The 21145-nt window shown below is 45.2% G+C and overlaps 1 protein-coding gene across 1 annotated transcript in view; it reads right to left on the reverse strand.

Annotated features, from left to right (window-relative positions):
• The window catches only part of LOC134957551 (vitamin D3 hydroxylase-associated protein-like), a 119721-nt gene that overhangs the window by 80574 nt on the left and 18002 nt on the right, over positions 1-21145 (reverse strand). Inside the window, exons 4-5 of the mRNA XM_063939533.1 lie at positions 1908-2041; positions 481-687 (exon numbers count right to left, since the gene is read on the reverse strand). Coding sequence (XP_063795603.1) covers positions 481-687; positions 1908-2041 — 341 coding nt within the window. The remainder of the gene's footprint in view (positions 1-480; positions 688-1907; positions 2042-21145) is intronic.

The raw sequence follows: 21145 nt of genomic DNA on the forward strand, positions 1-21145 counted from the left end.
GCACACACGCGTTATGTGTAACGTGACTTATAGCGCACAGAGCAAAGATGTAAGAGGACACATCTTGTATACTTGTATTTATTTTCCTCTATTGAACAATGGCTCTCAGGCAGCCTTTTCAACCTTACCAGCTAGAAGAAAAAGCATTTACTGCCGACACTTTCCCTTATTTGACTCCAGCTGTGGGGGACCACATGACCCAACATGCCCAATTACCTCCAAGAAGCACCTGCAGATTTTTTTGTTTTACAGGTGCATTTATTAGGTTTGTTGACTACCTGCTAAATCGCCCGCCCCCGTCAGCTGATAGAAAGCTAGAAAACATATGACCTGTAACCTTCGCCGAACCACATAGCACTAGTAATAAACAGAATAAACCCATTATCCATATTGTACATTATTATTCTTACTGTATTTTGGTGAGCTAGTTAGGAGACACCTTTTAATTAGTGGCAGTCAGACATACTTCTCCTTCCATACCTGAGTCTGTTCCCGGTGGGCTTAAATCCACAGAGGCCGCAGAAAGCACTTGGAAAGCGGATACTTCCTCCAATGTCTGAGCCAAACCCCAATATGGAGCCATTTCCTCCGATGAGGGCCCCCTCCCCTCCAGTTGATCCTCCTGGGGACTTCTTGTGGTTGTGAGGATTCAGGGTCTGCCCAAAGATTGGGTTACTGCAGTCATAGCTGTGAAATAAGAAGTATCCAGTTACCCTCGTAAAATGAGTGTCGGAGTTAGTGACCCCAAATGTTACCCCATATAGTACTGATTAACCAGGAAAGAGTCACAGAGCATTCAGGGATGTACATGAGTGACGGAGTCAGGAACCCCCGATATTACCCCACAGAACAGCTGAGAAAACAGGGAAGAACCACAGAGCAGTCAGGTAACCAGGTAGGTACATGAGTGACAGTTTCCGTTATCCCAGATTTTACCCCACATAGCACTGATTAACCAGAGAAGAGTCAAAGAGCAGTTAGGGATGTACATGACTGACAGAGTCAAGTACCCCCAATATTACTCCACAGAGCAGCTGAGGAACCAGGAAGAGACGTCACTGAGCCAAGAATGTACCTGAATGATGGAGTCAGGGACCCCCAATATTGCTCGGTGATAGTTCAATCCAGAACACTAGCTTCTAAGATTTCTTTCATATAATGATCACCGTAGTGACCTGTACTCTGGGTCCACTGATCTCTCCTTTATATGTGGAGGGCAGAATTTATTATAACAGCATCATAAACTACAAAGAAGCACAAGGAGAGTGCTGGATGAGCAGAATGGGCCACAGGCCATAGATGAGCCACATACGTCCTCTCTTCAGCATGCCACATAATGCACTAGAGGATCCAGCAGCCAATCAGGGAGCGTCACATAGTAGCGATCTGCTTACTGCTGCTGGCTTTTCAATCATGATGAACCCATATGCTTCTATGGGGAAAATTCCCCACATAAGTATATGGTGGGAATCAGCAGTTTACGGTAAACCACAAGGTTAATTGAGGTCAATCTTGCGAGTGTGTGTGTGTGAGCTTGTGTGTGCATGGGTGTTTTATTAACGTTATACTATCTACAGTGTGTGTAGTGTAGGGGAGGAGACTCTAGTTAGATGGTAGACAATGAGTTAAGTTTTGGACATGTTGAGTTTGAAAAAGCACAGTCTCAGACATCCATGAGGAGATGGTGGAGAGGCAACTGGACACCCAAGAGAGGAGAGAAGGGGAGAAATGGGTGATAGAAGAGCGAGTTTGAAGGGGAAGATGCCAGTGGATAGGGATCTGAGGGACGCATCCTCGTACATAGGGATTTATAAATCTGGAACGTCTCTTGTTACTATGCAGGTGTAAAATGTGCGTAGTGACCATAATACATCAGAATCACAGGCATACAGTCATCAAGCTCTTACTTTAACAATGACTGAGGGATGTTGGTTTTCACAAATGGTACAGCTCCTTGTTTCATCAAGACTTGTACAATGACGCAGTGCTCTGAGGCCGGCCGCCCCACGTGCCTAAGTAACCCTAGAGTGCTGTCATGACCCTGAAAAACACAGACACAGAGAATCAATCGGGATAGTTCATTGAACATTAACTAGAGAATCCTTCCCAATGTATTAATATCACTGCCATGGAAGTATTGATCCATGGCAGCATGGATGGTGTAATGGTTAGCATTACTGCCTCACAGCACTAAAGTCTTGGGATCGACTCCCACCATGGTTGATCCCCCGTGCTTGCATGGGTTTCCTCCCACATGGCAAAAATATACTGTTCGGTTAACTGGCTCCCAACATAAAGCAAACCCTACTTTGTATTTATGGATCCAGTTGAAAGGAAATATAGACTGTAAGCTCCACTGGGCATCGGCTGATGTGATTGGCTAAATATTCTCTGTAAAGCTCTGCGGAATGTATATGCACTGTATAAGTAACTGACAATATATGGTAAATAATAATGTATACAATTCCTAGATCTGGACCAAGGTTCTGCATTGGTATCTCACATGTGTTTGCTTCCCAGACTTATTTTCTAAAAATTAGGACACTGACTGGCATTGTGTTAATTAGCCTCAAATCTCTGTTATCTTTGCAAAAGAGGTACGAGGTGCAGAGTTCCGTTATTTTACTAAATAGGAGTTTGTGAAATGGGACTTTAACCAAATACACAAAAGAAGCTGATACAAAATGTAAAGTGATAAAAAGTCCCTGGATATCTTAAATGTAAATTAAATCACCCATACAAGAAAGATAGATAGGTTTCTAAAAACAGTTTATAATATTAAAATCCCACAATAAAGGCGCAGCGGGAAGGGAGAATCAAAAATAAAAGTCTTAAGACTATTGTGCCCACTAACAAACTGTAATTATAAATGAGGGCAGCTGCTGCAGCGGGTGTAGTATGTCTGACCGGCGGTCAGGAGACCGCCGGTCAGCATACCGACGCCGGGATCCCGGCAGCATACCGACGCCGGGATCCCGGCGGGGAGGGGCAAGTGCAGCAAGCCCCTTGCGGGCTCGCTACGCTTGCCATGCTGCGGGCTCGGTGGCGACCTGCAGTCGCCACGGGTTCTATTCCCACTCTATGGGTGTCGTGGACACCCACGGGTGGAAATAGTCCCTGTTGGTCGGCATGCCGACCATCGGGATAGTGAGGAGGCGGGATGTCGGTGGAGGTCATGTGACCGTCGGTCTCCCGACCGCTGGTCACATGAATACAACCCGCTGCAGCAGCGTCATGTGATTTCTCACCCCAAAGAATGTTTTACACATACAGGTTTTTCTGGATTATTGCGTACTGTAGAATCAGTAACACTGACACCTCACTAAGGGGCCTGTTTACTAAGCCTTGGATGGAGATAAAGTACCAGCCAATCAGCTCCTAGCAGTCATTTTTCAAACACAGCCTGTGGCATGGCATTAGGAGCCGACTGAATGGTACTTTATCTCCATCCAAGGCTTAGTAAAAAGTCCCCTAGGGCCCAGATTTTTTCAAGCCTCTGAGAGTGATAAATTGCACCGTGATAAAGTACCAACCAACCAGCTCCTATCTGTCATTTTTCAAAAAAAATTAGAGTTATGGTAAGAACTTACCTTTGTTAAATCTCTTTCTGCAAGGTACACTGGATTCCACAGGGACTATCATCAGGGTGTAGAGTTGGATCTTGATCCGAGGCACCAATAAGCTAAAAGCTTTGACTGTTCCCAGAATGCATAGCGCCGCCTCCTCTATATCCCCGCCTCCAGGCACTGGAGTTCAGTTTTGTTAACCAGTCCAATGCAGTAGCAGGTAAAAGAGACAACAATAGTTAGTAGCCACAGACAAATACATTCTCACGACAGGAGAAGGTACCAGCGGCTAATGCCATACAAACCCAAAGAAGCTAAGTGCGTCAGGGTGGGCGCCCTGTGGAATCCAATGTACCTCGCAGAAACAGATTTAACAAAGGTAAGTTCTTACCATAAATCTCCTTTTCTGCAGCGGGGTACACTGGTATTCCACAGGAATAACATCGGGGATGTCCTAAAGCAGTTCCTCATGGGAGGGGACGCACTGTAATGGGCACAAGAACCCAGCGTCCAAAGGAAGCATCAAAGGCATAGAACCTGATGAACGTGTTCACTGATGACTACGTAGCCTCCTTGCACAATTGTTCTAGGGACACGCCATGGTGGGCCGCCCAAGAAGGTCCAACAGACCAAATAGAATGGACCTTGATAGTAGCAGGAGCTGGAAGTCCAGCCTGTACATAAGCTTGTGCAATCACCATTCTAAAACATCTAGCCAATGTCTGCTTATTAGCAGGCCAGCCAAGTTTGTGAAAACCAAAAAGAACAAAGAAAGAATCAGAATTCCTAAGCAAAACCGTTCTTTTCACATAAATACGGAGAGCCCGTACCACATCCAAAGACCGCTCTTTGGAGGATAAACCTCGAGAGGTAAAGGCCGTAACCACAATCTCTTGGTTAAGGTGAAAAGACGATACCACCTTAGTCAGATAACCAGGGCGAGTTCTAAGAACCGCCTGGTCATGGTGAAAAATCAGAAAGGGTGACCGACAGGACAAGGCACCCAAGTCTGAAACCCTTCTAGCAGAAACAATAGCCAGTAAAAACAAGACCTTAAGAATAAGTCACTTAAGGTCCATAGACTCAAGAGGTTTAAATGGAGACTCTTGTAGGGCATCCAGAACAACCGACAAATCCCAAGGAGCCACAGGAGGAACATAGGGAGGTTGAATCCATAAAACACCCTGAGTGAAGGTATGAACATCAGGCAGAGTCGCAATATTTCTCTGAAACCATACCGACAAGGCTGAAATATGAACCTTGAGGGAGGCCTAAGTCCAGGCCCTGTTGCAGAAAAGCCAAAAGTTTGGCAGTACTGAACTTGTAGGCATCGTAATTCGTGAAGTAAGAATTCCAAACCCTATAATAAATCCGAGCAGAAGCCGGTTTACGGGCCTTCAACATAGTTTGAATGACCGCCTCAGAAAATCCTTTGGCCCTCAGAACATCCTTTGGCCCTCAGAACTGAAGCTTCAAGAGCCACGCCGTCAACCAGTCGGTCCAGATTCTGGTAGACACAAGGGTCCTGAACGAGGAGGTTTGGGCGTTGCGGAAGTAGAAGAGGATGCTCTATCGAGAGACCTATAGTTCTGAGAACCAATGTCATCTGGGCCACGCTGGAGCGATGAGAAGTAGTATTCCTCCTTCTTGCTTGAACTTCTGAATTACCCTGGGCAGGAGTGACACCGGAGGGAACACGTAGGGCAGCCGAAAGATCCATGAAATTGCCAGTGCGTCCACGAACGCTGCTTGAGGATCCCTTGTCCTTGCTCCGAAGACCAGAACCTTGTGATTGTGTCGAGACGCCATCAGGTCTACATCTGGTAGGCCCCATTTGTCCATTAGGAGTTTAAAGACTTCCAGATGAAGACTCCACTCTCTGGCATGTACGTCCTGACGACTGAGGAAGTCCACTTCCCAGTTAAGGACCCCCGGAATGAACACTGCCGAAATTGCTGGCAGATGGCGTTCTGCCCATAGAAGAATCTTTGACACTTCCAACACTGCCATGCGGCTTTGAGTGCCGCCCTGATGATTTATGTACGCCACCGTGGTGGCGTTGTCTGACTGTACTTGAACAGGCCTGTTCTGTACAAGAGGCAGGGCCAGTTTCAAAGCATTGAACACTGCCCGCAACTCCAGAATGTTTATTGGGAGGAGAGATTCCTCCATGGTCCACCAACCCTGTAGAGTGTGTTGCTCCAACACCGCTCCCCAACCCCGCAGACTGGCATCTGTCGTTAGGAGGACCCAGATGGAGATCCAGAAGGGACGACCCCTGCTCAGTTGCTGGTCCTGTAGCCACCAGGTCAGTGACAGGCGAACCTCCGGAGTCAAGGAGATCATGTGAGTCCTGATCCGGTGAGGCAGGCCGTCCCATTTGTAAAGGATTAACCTCTGTAGAGGGTGGGAATGAAATTGAGCATACTCTACCATGTCGAAAGCCGACACCATGAGGCCTAGTACTTGCATCGCCGAGTGTATCGACACTTTTGGGCGAGAGAGGAAGTATCTGATCCTGTCCTGAAGTTTCAGGACTTTCTCTGGAGATAGAAACAGTCTTTGGCTGTGTGTGTCCAGCAGTGCCCCCAGGTGCACCATGCTCTGAGCAGGGACCAGTGAGGTATCCGCGGCATCAGCACTACATGACGCATGAGCTGCCACGGATCTACCGCCCTGTGTAGCAGACATTATTTGGAAATGTAGCCGTAGGGTGTAGTAGTACAATATAGCCAAAGTACCTGACAAAACACCCCCGTGGAGTATGACTGCAAATGAAGAGCACAAACAGAGGATTTAAGAGGTATATGGTAACTGAAATACACAGAGAAAAATCCCAAAGTAGTATATCCTGTGAAAACCCTATATATATGAAACCCTGATGCACTTAGCACCCTTCAGGGTACAGAATATAGGGATAGCAATATGTGTGAGATACACGGAATAGAAACCACACAGCAGCTATTGGCACACACAGTCACATGTACAATGCAGAAATTATTACAAACAACAATAAAACTGCACTGGACTAGCAATACTAAGTAACTGGACTAGCAATACGAAGTAAAGCTATGTATGTATACAGATATAACAATGCACAGTAAATACTGGATGTATATCACAGGATACTTGTACTAAATATCCCTGTAGTTATGCACTTGTTCTTAACTAACACTGTCTAAACGACATGTAGAATACTTAAGTATCCTGAAAATGCACAGCGCTGATGAGGCAGGCGGCTTTACAGAGGAGACATTGCCCAGCAGTCCCAGAATCAGCGCAGCTGTGTGTAATGGCGACCAAACGCTGACAGAGAGTGAGGGAGAGGGAACATCTGCTGTAGATGGCGCCTGGAGCTGGGGGAGGGGCTACAAGTCAGAGCCTTATCCCCTCTGCTGGACTTCACCTCCGGGTACTACGGGGCCTATTTGAAACGGATTTTAAGAAATCCGACCTGTGCCCCTTGCCCTGGTGGTCTAGTGGGGTCCCTGTACGGCCACAGTGTCCACGCCAGCGGCGCGGTCCATTTCCAGACCCGCACCAGATCACGATTTCGGCGGGTCCAGGAGAGCAGCAGCGGTGTGTGTGCCTGTGACCGGAGCGCATCCGCTGTAAGTACCCGGCAATCAGGGCACGGGAGTATACAGCGCCGCTGGGGGAGGTGAGGGAGCCGGGAGGTGAGGCCCTTATGTATGATGCCATGTATGGTATAGTAGTTCATCAGATATTATGTATGATGCCATGCTGGCATGGTAGTTCATCGTCCCGTTGCCCAGCGGAACGTCCATGAACACCTCGATCTGAAGTGTACCCGGCCTTACAGTATAATGATGTTTCCTAGAAGTGACCTCTCACAAAAGGAGTGGTCACTCAGCATATTTCTATAAAAGACCATATGAAACTCCTCCTAATCCTTTTCATTTATTATTTATTATTATTTATTAACAGTTTCTTACATAGCGCAGCAAATTCCGTTGCGCTTAGAATTGGAAACAGTGATAAAACAAAACCGGGTAATGACAGACAGAGGTAGGAAGGCCCTGCTCGCAAGCACATAATCTATAGGGAAATAGGCATTGACACACAAGGATAGGCGTCATATAGTGCATAATGGTCCACAAGATTGCAAAGGTTCATGGAGGTCTGTATGATGGGGTCACACAGCAATGTTGGCCTGGGGTTAGGAGGATGGGAAAGTTAAGAAAGAGAAAACATGTGAGGATATGTGTGGACTGTGCAGTGGGGATACAACTGAAAAGAAAAGTTTATGAAGGATATGTGGGAATTTGATAAGCTAGCCTGAACGCTTGAAGATTTGGAGACTTATACCCCTTTTGCACCTGAGTACCGGGTCCCATCCGGGATGTTTAACCCGGCTACAACCCATGTCGGCCCCGCCGTTTCCACTGCACTTCGACACGGGTTATTCCCGGGTTGGATCTGTTTCCACTTAACCCGGGTAAGCTCTGTAAAAGCCTATTGCTGTAATTAAAAACTGACTTTTTACTGTCTCATCAAGATGATGTCACGAAAAGGAACAAAAGGGAGGGGTGGGGCCTGCTCACAGCATTGCAGCAATGGAGACCGATGCAGTAGCTGTGTCTAACATGGAGTTGCAGACTGTTTGCATTTTTTTGCTGCTTATATTTGCTACAGACAGCTTGATGCCGCTTCTCACCTTGTGCTATCTACTGCTGAGTTGGAGAAGGAGGGCTCAATTCTTTGCAGAGAGGGCTAGTTCTCGACGCCATTATTTGAAAAGGAGGAGAGTGCTGATATCAGCCAGTTACTTCTCTCATAAGAAAGAGCTCTACACCAAGCCGAAGAATGTGGGTGAGATCGCAGACATGGAGAAGCATTCACGCAGACCATTTTAGCGTATCAGGAGGAGCAGTGGATGGCACATTTCAGGATGTCTCGTGCTACATTCGACTATATTTTGGAAATACTGTTCAGCACAATCAGGTATTGGCACGGTCTGCAAGATTGTCTACCAGGTCACGCGGGCATTGCTGGATACCATGTACCATCGCTTTATTTCCTTGCCACAAGGACAGTGGCTACATGAGACTATAAAAGGATTTAAGAAGCGTGGCTACCCACAGTGTGCTGGTGCCATAGATGGGACCCACATCCCCATCATCGCCGCCCGTGACAACCCAGCAGACTATTACAATCGTAAGGGTTGGCATTCCATTGTTCTGCAAGCTGTAGTGGACCACAAATACTGGTGAGCACTGTTTCACTAATGTGTTTGAAATAGGCTTGGGCTGTTTTATGATAATGCATAAACTGTAATTTACCTTTATTTTTAGTTTCACAGATGTCTTCCTAGGGTGGCACGGGTGGTCACATGATGCGAGGGTTCTCGCCAACTCCAATCTTTACAATATTGTTGAGGGCAAGCTCGTGGATGGCTTTTCCCTCGAGAGGTAAGATTATTTACTCCTTAAACTAATGTTCACCCATAAACCAATATTCATGTTTTACCCCTGGAATAAAATTAATGTTTTATCGGTGATCGTAGATGGTGTGAACATCCCGGTCCACCTTATTGGTGATATAGCCTACCCATTACAGCGCTGGCTGATGAAGGGCTACACCCAGCATGTTCAGTTAACTCCCAAACAGACATCATACACCCATGCCCTAAGTTCGGCCTGTATGGCGGAAGAGAATGCGTTTGGGCGTTTAAAAGGACGCTGGCGCTGCCTCATGAAGTGGAATGATGTGGACTTGAAAATCATGCCAGATATAGTAGCAGCCTGCTGCTTTCTCCATAACATATGTGAGATACAAAAGGAAAACTTTCTCCCCGAGTGGAATGTACATGATCAAGGGGCTGGGGTCACTGTACATGATGCACCAGGCTGAGTGGGGGGGCGGGGGGGGGGGAATGGCATAGGTGGCAAGTGCATCAGGGCCACTATTGCAGTCACTCTTTCCTCAATGTTGCAATAGATAGAGAAGACAGACAAGTTTTTGTGTGCATACAGTTTTGTGTTTATTTAGTTTTCTACAATTTCTGCTGTACAGTGGTTTGTATGTATGTATGTAAATGTTTGTAAATGTTAATACTTACTATTTGAACGCAAAATCGTGGTCTTGGTAGGTTGCAACATCTCCGCCTGAGACTCTGGTACGTCCTCAATAGTTGCGCTGATGGAATCATAGTTGGCGGTTGATTCTTCGAAACTGCTGTCCGATATAAGCAGCGGGGATGATGGGCTGTATTGTGAGCTGGGAAGGCTGTGCTGTGTTTCCTCACGGTCCTCCTGTACTGACATCTGGCGACTGACACAGCGGGATGAAGATAGTGCTATGGGATATGTTATTGCAGTTTGGCCGAAGACACTATAGCAAAGGTCATAATATGCCCATTCCATACGTCCAGCGCCACTTTTCTTGCGGTTATGGGGGGTCATTCCGACCTGATCGCACAATGTAGTTTTTCGCAGCGCAGTGATCAGGTCACTACCGCGCATGCACTGCAATGCGCAGGTGCGTTGTACGGGTACAAAGCGGATCGTTGCTGGGCGATGGATTTAACGAAGAATCCATTCGCAAAACTGATCGCAAGAAGATTGACAGGAAGAAGGTGTTTGTGGGTGTCAACTGACCATTTTCAGGGAGTGATTGGAAAAACGCTGGCGTGTCCAAGCGTTTTTGTAAGGCGGGTGCCTGACATCAATTCTGGGACCAGACAGGCTGAAGTGATCGCAGCGGCTGAGTAAGTTCTTTTGTACTGCCCGGCTGCACAAGTGTTCGCACAATTGCACAGCTAAAATACACTCCCCTGTGGGCGGCGACTATGCACATTTCCCCCCTGTAGTTAACACAAAGGATAAGGGGAAACAATTATTGAAAAACTATATTTCACATTTAAAATCAATGATATGTGGATATAATTATGGTTATGAATAAGGGTACATTAAATATTAAATCATCCATAAAAGAATAAGGATGTGATATGGTATGATATTGTAACATGAGATAACCTGCACTAATTATATCCCTAGAGAATGGGCTATTTGATAAAACATTTATGAAAGATTATTAAAAACATTAAAACCGGTTAGATACATAAAATAAACGGAGTTGGGTACGATATGCTAAAAAATGAATAAAATAAATTAGGATTTACAAGTTAGCAAATCTTGAAAAAATTAAATCCTGGAACTATCAGATATCCTTACAGTACTTGATATAATCCTAACTGCCAACCTGTACACGAACACTGAAACCTTGAATATATAATGATGAACAGCAACTTGATATGTCGATTAAAACAGGGAATGCAATCTCCCTGAGGTTATTGTTATTACACAATCCCTTTTAGGAACAAACAATTGGAATTTAAGGACAATATTAGATGTTTATTTGTTCAAAAAATACTGACAGGTGATTAGACCTGTCAATCAAAATTTTGGACGAATAAGAGACTGACACAGGGGATATAGTTCTCTCAAACGCGGAAATCGGGTTTCCTATGATGAATCAAATGCGAAATGATCGTTAGGAGATCGGACGCAGATACTATGTGTCCCATTTTAATAGCTTAGCCACTGTCTATATTTATATTTAAGTTGCATGTCCAGTTTACTGCAGAAAGTGCCCCAGTCCCGGTTATAATTGCAGCCGCCGCGGGCGCCATTGATCTTACACCACGCCGGAGACGGCTGCATTAGCACTGAGATCAGCCACGCGGGTGGGTTCCTAGAAGGGAGCCGCGGCTAGCAGCTTCATGCCAGGACACGCGGTGGCTAGGGGGACACAGGCTGAGGCTGCTCGGGAGGTGACACACACACGCTGGGTCCCTTAGATGGATACCGCCGTGTGTGAGCAGTATCATTTAAGAGATACAGGACGGCCGTCATTACACTGTGGGGACTTAAACCGCAGCATGCAGGCAACTCTGTGTGTAGGAGATATAAGACGGCTTCTATTAAACTGTGCCAGCATTTCATGTTGGAATCCCTGTGTGTGACTGCCATATGTGAAGGAATTGTGTATTATCAGTCTATTAATGGAATAAAAATTATAGAATTAACACACCATTAATTTCATATATGATATGCCAAATGTGATGATGAAATACCACCAATAAGATCTAAAGCATAGCACAGTGCTATTGAGTAAAGCACTGCGATCTATTGATATATTATAGATTTATTAGTAGACATACTAATTACAAAGAGAGAGAATATTTGCAGCTCCCATTGTATGTGGAATATATATATACCTGTGAGATAGGGATAATCTGTGACAATAAATGGTAACAATTTACCACATACATTCCATCACACAGTGATGATATATCGATTTAAGAATAGAAATATAGTGAGAACATTCCCTGAAGCAGTCATCATTTACTGACATTGGACACTGTAAGGCACTTTTAGTGTATTCAGCTACAAGGTCTACCATCAAATCCTTCACAAGTAAGGGTGCAATATGAGCCAGTGATGCGCACACTGCAAGCACATCATTAAATAAGGATAGTAGTGGTGGTACAATAAAACTATTGACAGGAGCTGTTTACCCTGAAACACAAATGTATCAGTGAAAGACACTCAGCAGCTGACATTGCAACAAATATTGAAACATTATTGAAGAATAAGAGAGATAGTGACTCAAGAATCAAATACAGTGACAAAGCTTTTTAAACTCACTTTATTATTATTTTTTACACCAATTATTACACTTACACAATATTTCGCTAATGTTTTAATGACAAGAATAAAAGTTATAATAAGAATTTACTTACCGATAATTCTATTTCTCATAGTCCGTAGTGGATGCTGGGGACTCCGTAAGGACCATGGGGAATAGCGGCTCCGCAGGAGACTGGGCACATCTAAAGAAAACTTTAGGACTATCTGGTGTGCACTGGCTCCTCCCCCTATGACCCTCCTCCAAGCCTCAGTTAGGATACTGTGCCCGGACGAGCGTACACAATAAGGAAGGATTTTGAATCCCGGGTAAGACTCATACCAGCCACACCAATCACACCGTATAACCTGTGATCTGAACCCAGTTAACAGCATGATAACAGAGGAGCCTCTGAAAGATGGCTCACAACAATAATAACCCGATTTTTGTAACAATAACTATGTACAAGTATTGCAGACAATCCGCACTTGGGATGGGCGCCCAGCATCCACTACGGACTATGAGAAATAGAATTATCGGTAAGTAAATTCTTATTTTCTCTAACGTCCTAAGTGGATGCTGGGGACTCCGTAAGGACCATGGGGATTATACCAAAGCTCCCAAACGGGCGGGAGAGTGCGGATGACTCTGCAGCACCAAATGAGAGAACTCCAGGTCCTCCTCAGCCAGGATATCAATTTTGTAGAATTTTACAAACGTATTTGCTCCTGACCAAGTAGCTGCTCGGCAAAGTTGTAAAGCAGAGACCCCTCGGGCAGCCGCCCAAGATGAGCCCACCTTCCTTGTGGAGTGGGCATTTACAGATTTTTGGCTGTGGCAGGCCTGCCACAGAATGTGCAAGCTGAATTGTACTACAAATCCAACGAGCAATAGTCTGCTTAGAAGCAGGAGCACCCAGCTTGTTGGGTGCACACAGGATAAACAGCTAGTCAGATTTCCTGACTCCAGCCGTCCTGGAAACATATATTTTCAGGGCACTGACAACGTCTAGCAACTTGGAGGCCTCCAAGTCCCTAGTAGCCGCAGGCACCACCAATAGGTTGGTTCAGGTGAGACGCTGAAACCACCTTGGGGAGAAACTGAGGACGAGTCCTCAATTCCGCCCTGTCCGAATGGAAAATCAGATAAGGGCTTTTTCAGGATAAAGCCGCCAATTCTGACACGCGCCTGGCCCAGGCCAGGGCCAACAGCATGACCACTTTCCATGTGAGATATTTTAACTCCACAGATTTAAGTGGTTCAAACCAATGTGACTTTTGGAACCCAAAACTACATTGAGATCCCAAAGTGCCACTGGAGGCACAAAAGGAGGCTGTATATGCAGTACCCCTTTTACAAACGTCTGAACTTCAGGGACTGAAGCTAGTTCTTTTTGGAAGAAAATTGACAGGGCCGAAATTTGAACCTTAATGAACCCCAATTTCAGGCCCATAGACACTCCTGTTTGCAGGAAATGTAGGAATCGACCCAGTTGAATTTCCTCCGTCGGGCCTTACTGGCCTCGCACCACGCAACATATTTTCGCCAATTGCGGTGATAATGTTTTTGCGGTTACATCCTTCCTGGCTTTGATCAGGATAGGGATGACTTCATCCGGAATGCCTTTTTTCCTTCAGGATCCGGCGTTCAACCGCCATGCCGTCAAACGCAGCCGCGGTAAGTCTTGGAACAGACAGGGTCCTTGCTGGAGCAGGTCCCTTCTTAGAGGTAGCAAAACTGGATTTACCCTGCACCAGACTAAGTATAATTAGATGACTAAATCATGAAAACCAACTAAACAGAAGCGAATTGAGCCCCAATGGGCAGCTGTTCTTACGTTGGAGGTGCTCCCAGGAATAGTGTACCAGATACAAATTAATTTGATGGGTGTGGAAGCGCCCACGCCTCACCAAACAAAAGAAATTCCTATGTTTGGAGCACTCTTTTTGATAATATTATATATAGATGGATGTTTAAAACTTAGCTTTTATTAATCAAATACTCAACTAAAAAATAATGACAGGGGTGTACTAGAAATATCAATTAATTCCCCTTCTAAACAGTGGTAAAAATATAAATAAATGAGAACAAATACTATCGTATTGAATTTATGTATTTGGCTCAAAAATTGATGACAAGAAAATGATGATAATCCATCAAACTTATCAAATAAGCAGCAATAGTGATATTGGTGATATATATTCGTACATACAATCAGAAAGGTTATTCTAAAGAATTTTTTGCTTAATCCTTAGATATTCACCTTAATTATCTCATATGAGGTCCAATCTAATAATACATATCTGAATTTCACCTGGCGGTATAGGTAATACTATGCATATAGGATCGACTTCTCCCCATGCTTCACAGTAGTTTTTTTACATCAAAAACTTACAGCCCTTCCCTACAAGAGAAAAATTTCCATCCATGTCTGTGTATAGACAAATGAGGAATACATAGTTGCAATTTATACTATGCTGAACACTCTGTCTACATTTTGGTTCATTTGTATCTTTAAGCCAAAAACCTGACACACTGATGTTTAAGTCAGCAGATAATGTGACAGATACAGATATCTTACATAGCCACCATTTGTAAAAGACCACATTCTAATCATGCTGTAACAAACCACATCATATACTTTAAGAATCCTGTACAATTTATTATTTAACTGTATTCAAAAATCAATTATTGCATAGAGAATTTGAAAAAGCAAGATCATATTGTGATGTGTCTTAGACAGTAGAGAAGAAAAAATTGGTTTACACTGGCATGGATAGTGGAAAAAATAAATAAATAAATAGTGACACTCTAGTCTGCTAGTCCCATCTGCTGTCTAACCTCATCCATGAGCGGAGGAAAGATGAGAGTAGGACCGTCGACTGTGTCACGGAAAAAAGTAAATCTGGCTCACTGGCTGAAGACCCCGTCGTGGTGTTAGATGGGCCCTGATGCTTATAAGCCTTGCAAGGTCCTAAATGCGCCACTTGGGCCTGAGCCAGAGTCCGAAAATAAAAAGGACCACAGTGACAGATTAGAACACATTTGTGTTGGTATCATTAAATCATAAGAAAGCATTAAAGTTGTGTACTGAAATTGCCCACATCAGGATTGCTCCTAGAGGAGAATATGACTAATGCTGGAAAACTATAATAAATATTTTCTCAGTGGGCACAGATTGAAACGTATTCTCAGGTATTCATATCCACATAGGTTTGCACCTTGCTTATTGCCATATTGCTTGTGGAGGTTGATACCTATTCTATTAACAAAAGTACACAATCGTGGCTTTTCACATGTGAGAATTGGACAAAACTAAAAGGAAATAAGAATAGTCGGCACTCCAGTTCACTGATCCCATCTGCTGTCTGACCTCATCATTGGAGCGGAGGACAGATGAGAGTAGGATCGTGGGCTATGCCGTGGAAAAAAGACAGCGGACGGCAACTTGAGAAGCCGTGTGTGGTGTTAGGCGAACCCTGTTGCCGTTTGCCTTGCAGGGTCCGGATGCGCCACCGGAGACCAGGTGTCCGTCCGTGAGAGTGGGAATTTGACAGGAGAAAAGAAAGGGAGGGATGTGGGGAGTGTCCAGGTGGTGAAACGTACGTCCAACAAACGGCCATACGCACGGACTCCTCACTGCAGGGGGAGCCGTGACCAGCAGCAGCAATTCAGAGTGATTGAGCGGCTAGGGTCGAGTGAGTTCGGGGACACCGCGCTCAAGAGTGGTAACGTACAGTGACCTGCGGGTCAGATACACATACCCGACACTCCCCACATCCCTCCCTTTCTTTTCTCCTGTCAAATTCCCACTCTCACGGACGGACACCTGGTCTCCGGTGGCGCATCCGGACCCTGCAAGGCAAACGGCAACAGGGTTCGCCTAACACCACACACGGCTTCTCAAGTTGCCGTCCGCTGTCTTTTTTCCACGGCATAGCCCACGATCCTACTCTCATCTGTCCTCCGCTCCAATGATGAGGTCAGACAGCAGATGGGATCAGTGAACTGGAGTGCCGACTATTCTTATTTCCTTTTAGTTTTGTCCAATTCTCACATGTGAAAAGCCACGATTGTGTACTTTTGTTAATAGAATAGGTATCAACCTCCACAAGCAATATGGCAATAAGCAAGGTGCAAACCTATGTGGATATGAATACCTGAGAATACGTTTCAATCTGTGCCCACTGAGAAAATATTTATTATAGTTTTCCAGCATTAGTCATATTCTCCTCTAGGAGCAATCCTGATGTGGGCAATTTCAGTACACAACTTTAATGCTTTCTTATGATTTAATGATACCAACACAAATGTGTTCTAATCTGTCACTGTGGTCCTTTTTATTTTCGGACTCTGGCTCAGGCCCAAGTGGCGCATTTAGGACCTTGCAAGGCTTATAAGCATCAGGGCCCATCTAACACCACGACGGGGTCTTCAGCCAGTGAGCCAGATTTACTTTTTTCCGTGACACAGTCGACGGTCCTACTCTCATCTTTCCTCCGCTCATGGATGAGGTTAGACAGCAGATGGGACTAGCAGACTAGAGTGTCACTATTTATTTATTTATTTTTTCCACTATCCATGCCAGTGTAAACCAATTTTTTCTTCTCTACTGTCTAAGACACATCACAATATGATTTTGCTTTTTCAAATTCTCTATGCAATAATTGATTTTTGAATACAGTTAAATAATAAATTGTACAGGATTCTTAAAGTATATGATGTGGTTTGTTACAGCATGATTAGAATGTGGTCTTTTACAAATGGTGGCTATGTAAGATATCTGTATCTGTCACATTATCTGCTGACTTAAACATCAGTGTGTCGGGTTTTTGGCTTAAAGATACAAATGAACCAAAATGTAGACAGAGTGTTCAGCATAGTATAAATTGCAACTATGTATTCCTCATTTGTCTATACACAGACATGGATGGAAATTTTTCTCTTGTAGGGAAGGGCTGTAAGTTTTTGATGTAAAAAAACTACTGTGAAGCATGGGGAGAAGTCGATCCTATATGCATAGTATTACCTATACCGCCAGGTGAAATTCAGATATGTATTATTAGATTGGACCTCATATGAGATAATTAAGGTGAATATCTAAGGATTAAGCAAAAAATTCTTTAGAATAACCTTTCTGATTGTATGTACGAATATATATCACCAATATCACTATTGCTGCTTATTTGATAAGTTTGATGGATTATCATCATTTTCTTGTCATCAATTTTTGAGCCAAATACATAAATTCAATACGATAGTATTTGTTCTCATTTATTTATATTTTTACCACTGTTTAGAAGGGGAATTAATTGATATTTCTAGTACACCCCTGTCATTATTTTTTAGTTGAGTATTTGATTAATAAAAGCTAAGTTTTAAACTAAATACAGTTTTCATCCATCTATATATAATATTATCAAAAAGAGTGCTCCAAACATAGGAATTTCTATTGTTTGGTGAGGCGTGGGCGCTTCCACACCCTTCTTAGAGGTAGAGGCCACGGATCCTCCGTGAGCATCTCTTGAAGTTCCGGTTACCAAGTCCTTCTTGGCCAATCCGGAACCACGAATATAGTGCTTACTCCTCTCCATCTTATCAATCTCAGTACCTTGGGTATGAGAGGCAGAGGAGGGATCACATACCCTGACTGGTACACCCACGGTGTTACCAGAGCGTCTACAGCTTATTGCCTGAGGGTCCCTGGACCTGGCGCAATACCTGTCGAGTTTTTAATCATGTGGAAGACTTCTGGGTGAAGTCCCCACTCTCCCGGGTGGAGGTCGTGCTGAGGAAGTCTGCTTCCCCGTTGTCCACTCCCGGAATGAATACTGCTGACAGTGCTATCACATGATTTTCCGCCCAGCGAAGAATCCTTGCAGCTTCTGCCATTGCCCTCCTGCTTCTTGTGCCACCCTGTCTGTTTACGTGGGTGACTGCCGTGATGTTGTCCGACTGGATCAACACCGGCTGACCTTGAAGCAGAGGTCTTGCTAAGCTTAGAGCATTGTAAATGTCCCTTAGCTTCAGGATATTTATGTGAAGTGATGTCTCCAGGCTTGACCATAAGCCCTGGATATTCCTTCCCTGTGTGACTGCTCCCCAGCCTCGCAGGCTGGCATCCGTGGTCACCAGGACCCAGTCCTGAATGCCTAATCTGCGGCCCTCTAGAAGATGAGCACTCTGCAACCACCACAGGAGGGACACCCTTGTCCTTGGTGACAGGGTTATCCGCTGATGCATCTGAAGATGCGATCCGGACCATTTGTCCAGCAGGTCCCACTGGAAAGTTCTTGCGTGGAATCTGCTGAATGGGATTGCTTCGTAGGAAGCCACCATTTTACCCAGAACCCTTGTGCATTGATGCACTGAGACTTGGCTCGGTTTTAGGAGGTTCCTGACTAGCTCGGATAACTCCCTGGCTTTCTCCTCCGGGAGAAACACCTTTTTCTGGACTGTGTCCAGGATCATCCCTAGGAACAGAAGACACGTCGTCGGAACCAGGTGCGATTTTGGAATATTGAGAATCCAATCGTGCTGCCGCAACACTACCTGAGATAGTGCTACACCGACCTCCAACTGTTCCCTGGATCTTACCCTTATCAGGGAATTGTCCAAGGAAGGGATAACTAAAATTCACTTCCTTCGAAGGAATATCATCATTTCGGCCATTACCTTGGTAAAGACCCGGGGTGCCGTGTACCATCCATACGGCAGCGTCTGAACTGATAGTGACAGTTCTGTACCATAAACCTGAGGTACCCTTGGTGAGAAGGGTAAATTTTGACATGAAGGTAAGCATCCTTGATGTCCCGAGACATCATGTAGTCCCCTTCTTCCAGGTTCGCAATCACTGCTCTGAGTGACTCAATCTTGAATTTGAACCTCTGTACGTAAGTGTTCAAAGATTTTAGATTTAGAATCGGTCTCACCGAGCCGTCCGGCTTCGGTACCACAACAGTGTGGAATAATACCCCGTTCCCTGTTGCAGGAGGGGTATCTTGATTATTACCTGCTGGGAATACAGCTTGTGAATGGCTTCCAAAACTGTCTCCCTGTCAGAAGGAGACATCGGTAAAGCCGACTTTAGGAAACGGCGAGGGGGAGACGTCTCAAATTCAAATTTGTACCCCTGAGATATCACCTGAAGGATCCAGGGGTCTACTTGCGAGTGAGCCCACTGCGCGCTGAAATTCATTGAGACGGGCCCCCCACCGTGCCTGATTCTGCTTGTAAAGCCCCAGCGTATACTGAGGGCTTGGCAGAGGCGGGAGAGGGTTTCTGTTCCTGGGAACTGGCTGATTTCTGCAGCCTTTTTCCTCTCCCTCTGTCACGGGGCAGAAATGAGGAACCTTTTGCCCGCTTGTCCACGAAAAGACTGCGCCTGATAATACGGCGTCTTCTCATGTTGAGAGGCGACCTGGGGTACAAACGTGGAATTCCCAGCTGTTGCCGTGGCCACCAGGTCTGAAAGACCGACCCCAAATAACTCCTCCCTTAATAAAGCAATACTTCCAAATGCCGTTTGGAATACGCATCACCTGACCACTGACGTGTCCATAACCCTCTACTGGTAGAAATGGACAACGCGCTTAGACTTGATGCCAGTCGGCAAATATTCCACTGTGCATCACGCATATATAAAAATGCATCTTTTAAATGCTCTATAGGCAAAAATATACTGTCCCTATCTAGGGTATCAATATTTTCAGTCAGGGAATCCGACCACGCCAACCCAACACTGCACATCCAGGCTGAGGCGATTGCTGGTCGCAGTATAACACCAGTATGTGTGTAAATACCTTTTAGGATACCCTCCTGCTTTCTATCAGCAGGATCCTTAAGGGCGGCCATCTCAGGCGAAGGTAGAGCCCTTACAAGCGTGTGAGCGCTTTATCCCCCCTAGGGGGTGTTTCCCAACGCACCCTAACCTCTGGCGGGAAAGGATATAATGCCAATAACATTTTAGAAATTATCCGTTGTTATCGGGGGAAACCCACGCATCATCACACACCTCATTTAATTTCTCAGATTCAGGAAAACTACAGGTAGTTTTTCCTCACCGAACATAATACCCCTTTTTTGGTGGTACTCGTATTATCAGAAATGTGTAAAACATTTTTCATTGCCTCAATCATGTAACGTGTGGCCCTACTGGAAGTCACATTCGTCTCTTCACCGTCGACACTGGAGTCAGTATCCGTGTCGGCGTCTATATCTGCCATCTGAGGTAACGGGCGCTTTAGAGCCCCTGACGGCCTATGAGACGTCTGGACAGGCACAAGCTGAGTAGCCGGCTGTCTCATGTCAACCACTGTCTTTTATACAGAGCTGACACTGTCACGTAATTCCTTCCAACAGTTCATCCACATCACTATTACAGGCAATCTGCTCCGTCTCCACATCATTTTTCTCCTCATACATGTCGACACAAAAGTACCGACATACAGCACACACACAGGGAATGCTCTGATAGAGGACAGGACCCCACTAGCCCTTTGGGGAGACAGAGGGAGAGTTTGCCAGCACACACCAGAGCGCTATATATATACAGGGATAACCTTATATAAGTGTTTTTCCCCTTATAGCTGCTGTATAGTTAATACTGCGCCTAATTAGTGCCCCCCTCTCTTTTTTTAACCCTTTCTGTAGTGTAGTGACTGCAGGGGAGAGACAGGGAGCTTCCCTCCAACGGAGCTGTGAGGGAAAATGGCGCCAGTGTGCTGAGGAGATAGGCTCCGCCCCTTTTTCGCGGACTTTTCTCCTGCTTTTTTATGGATTCTGGCAGGGGTTAAATGCATCCATATAGCCCAGGAGCTATATGTGATGCATTTTTTTGCCATCCAAGGTGTTTTTATTGCGTCTCAGGGCGCCCCCCCCCAGCGCCCTGCACCCTCAGTGACCGAAGTGTGAAGTGTGCTGAGAGC

The sequence above is a fragment of the Pseudophryne corroboree genome, chromosome 9 (genome assembly GCF_028390025.1).
Source record: "Pseudophryne corroboree isolate aPseCor3 chromosome 9, aPseCor3.hap2, whole genome shotgun sequence".
Lineage (NCBI taxonomy): Eukaryota > Metazoa > Chordata > Amphibia > Anura > Myobatrachidae > Pseudophryne > Pseudophryne corroboree.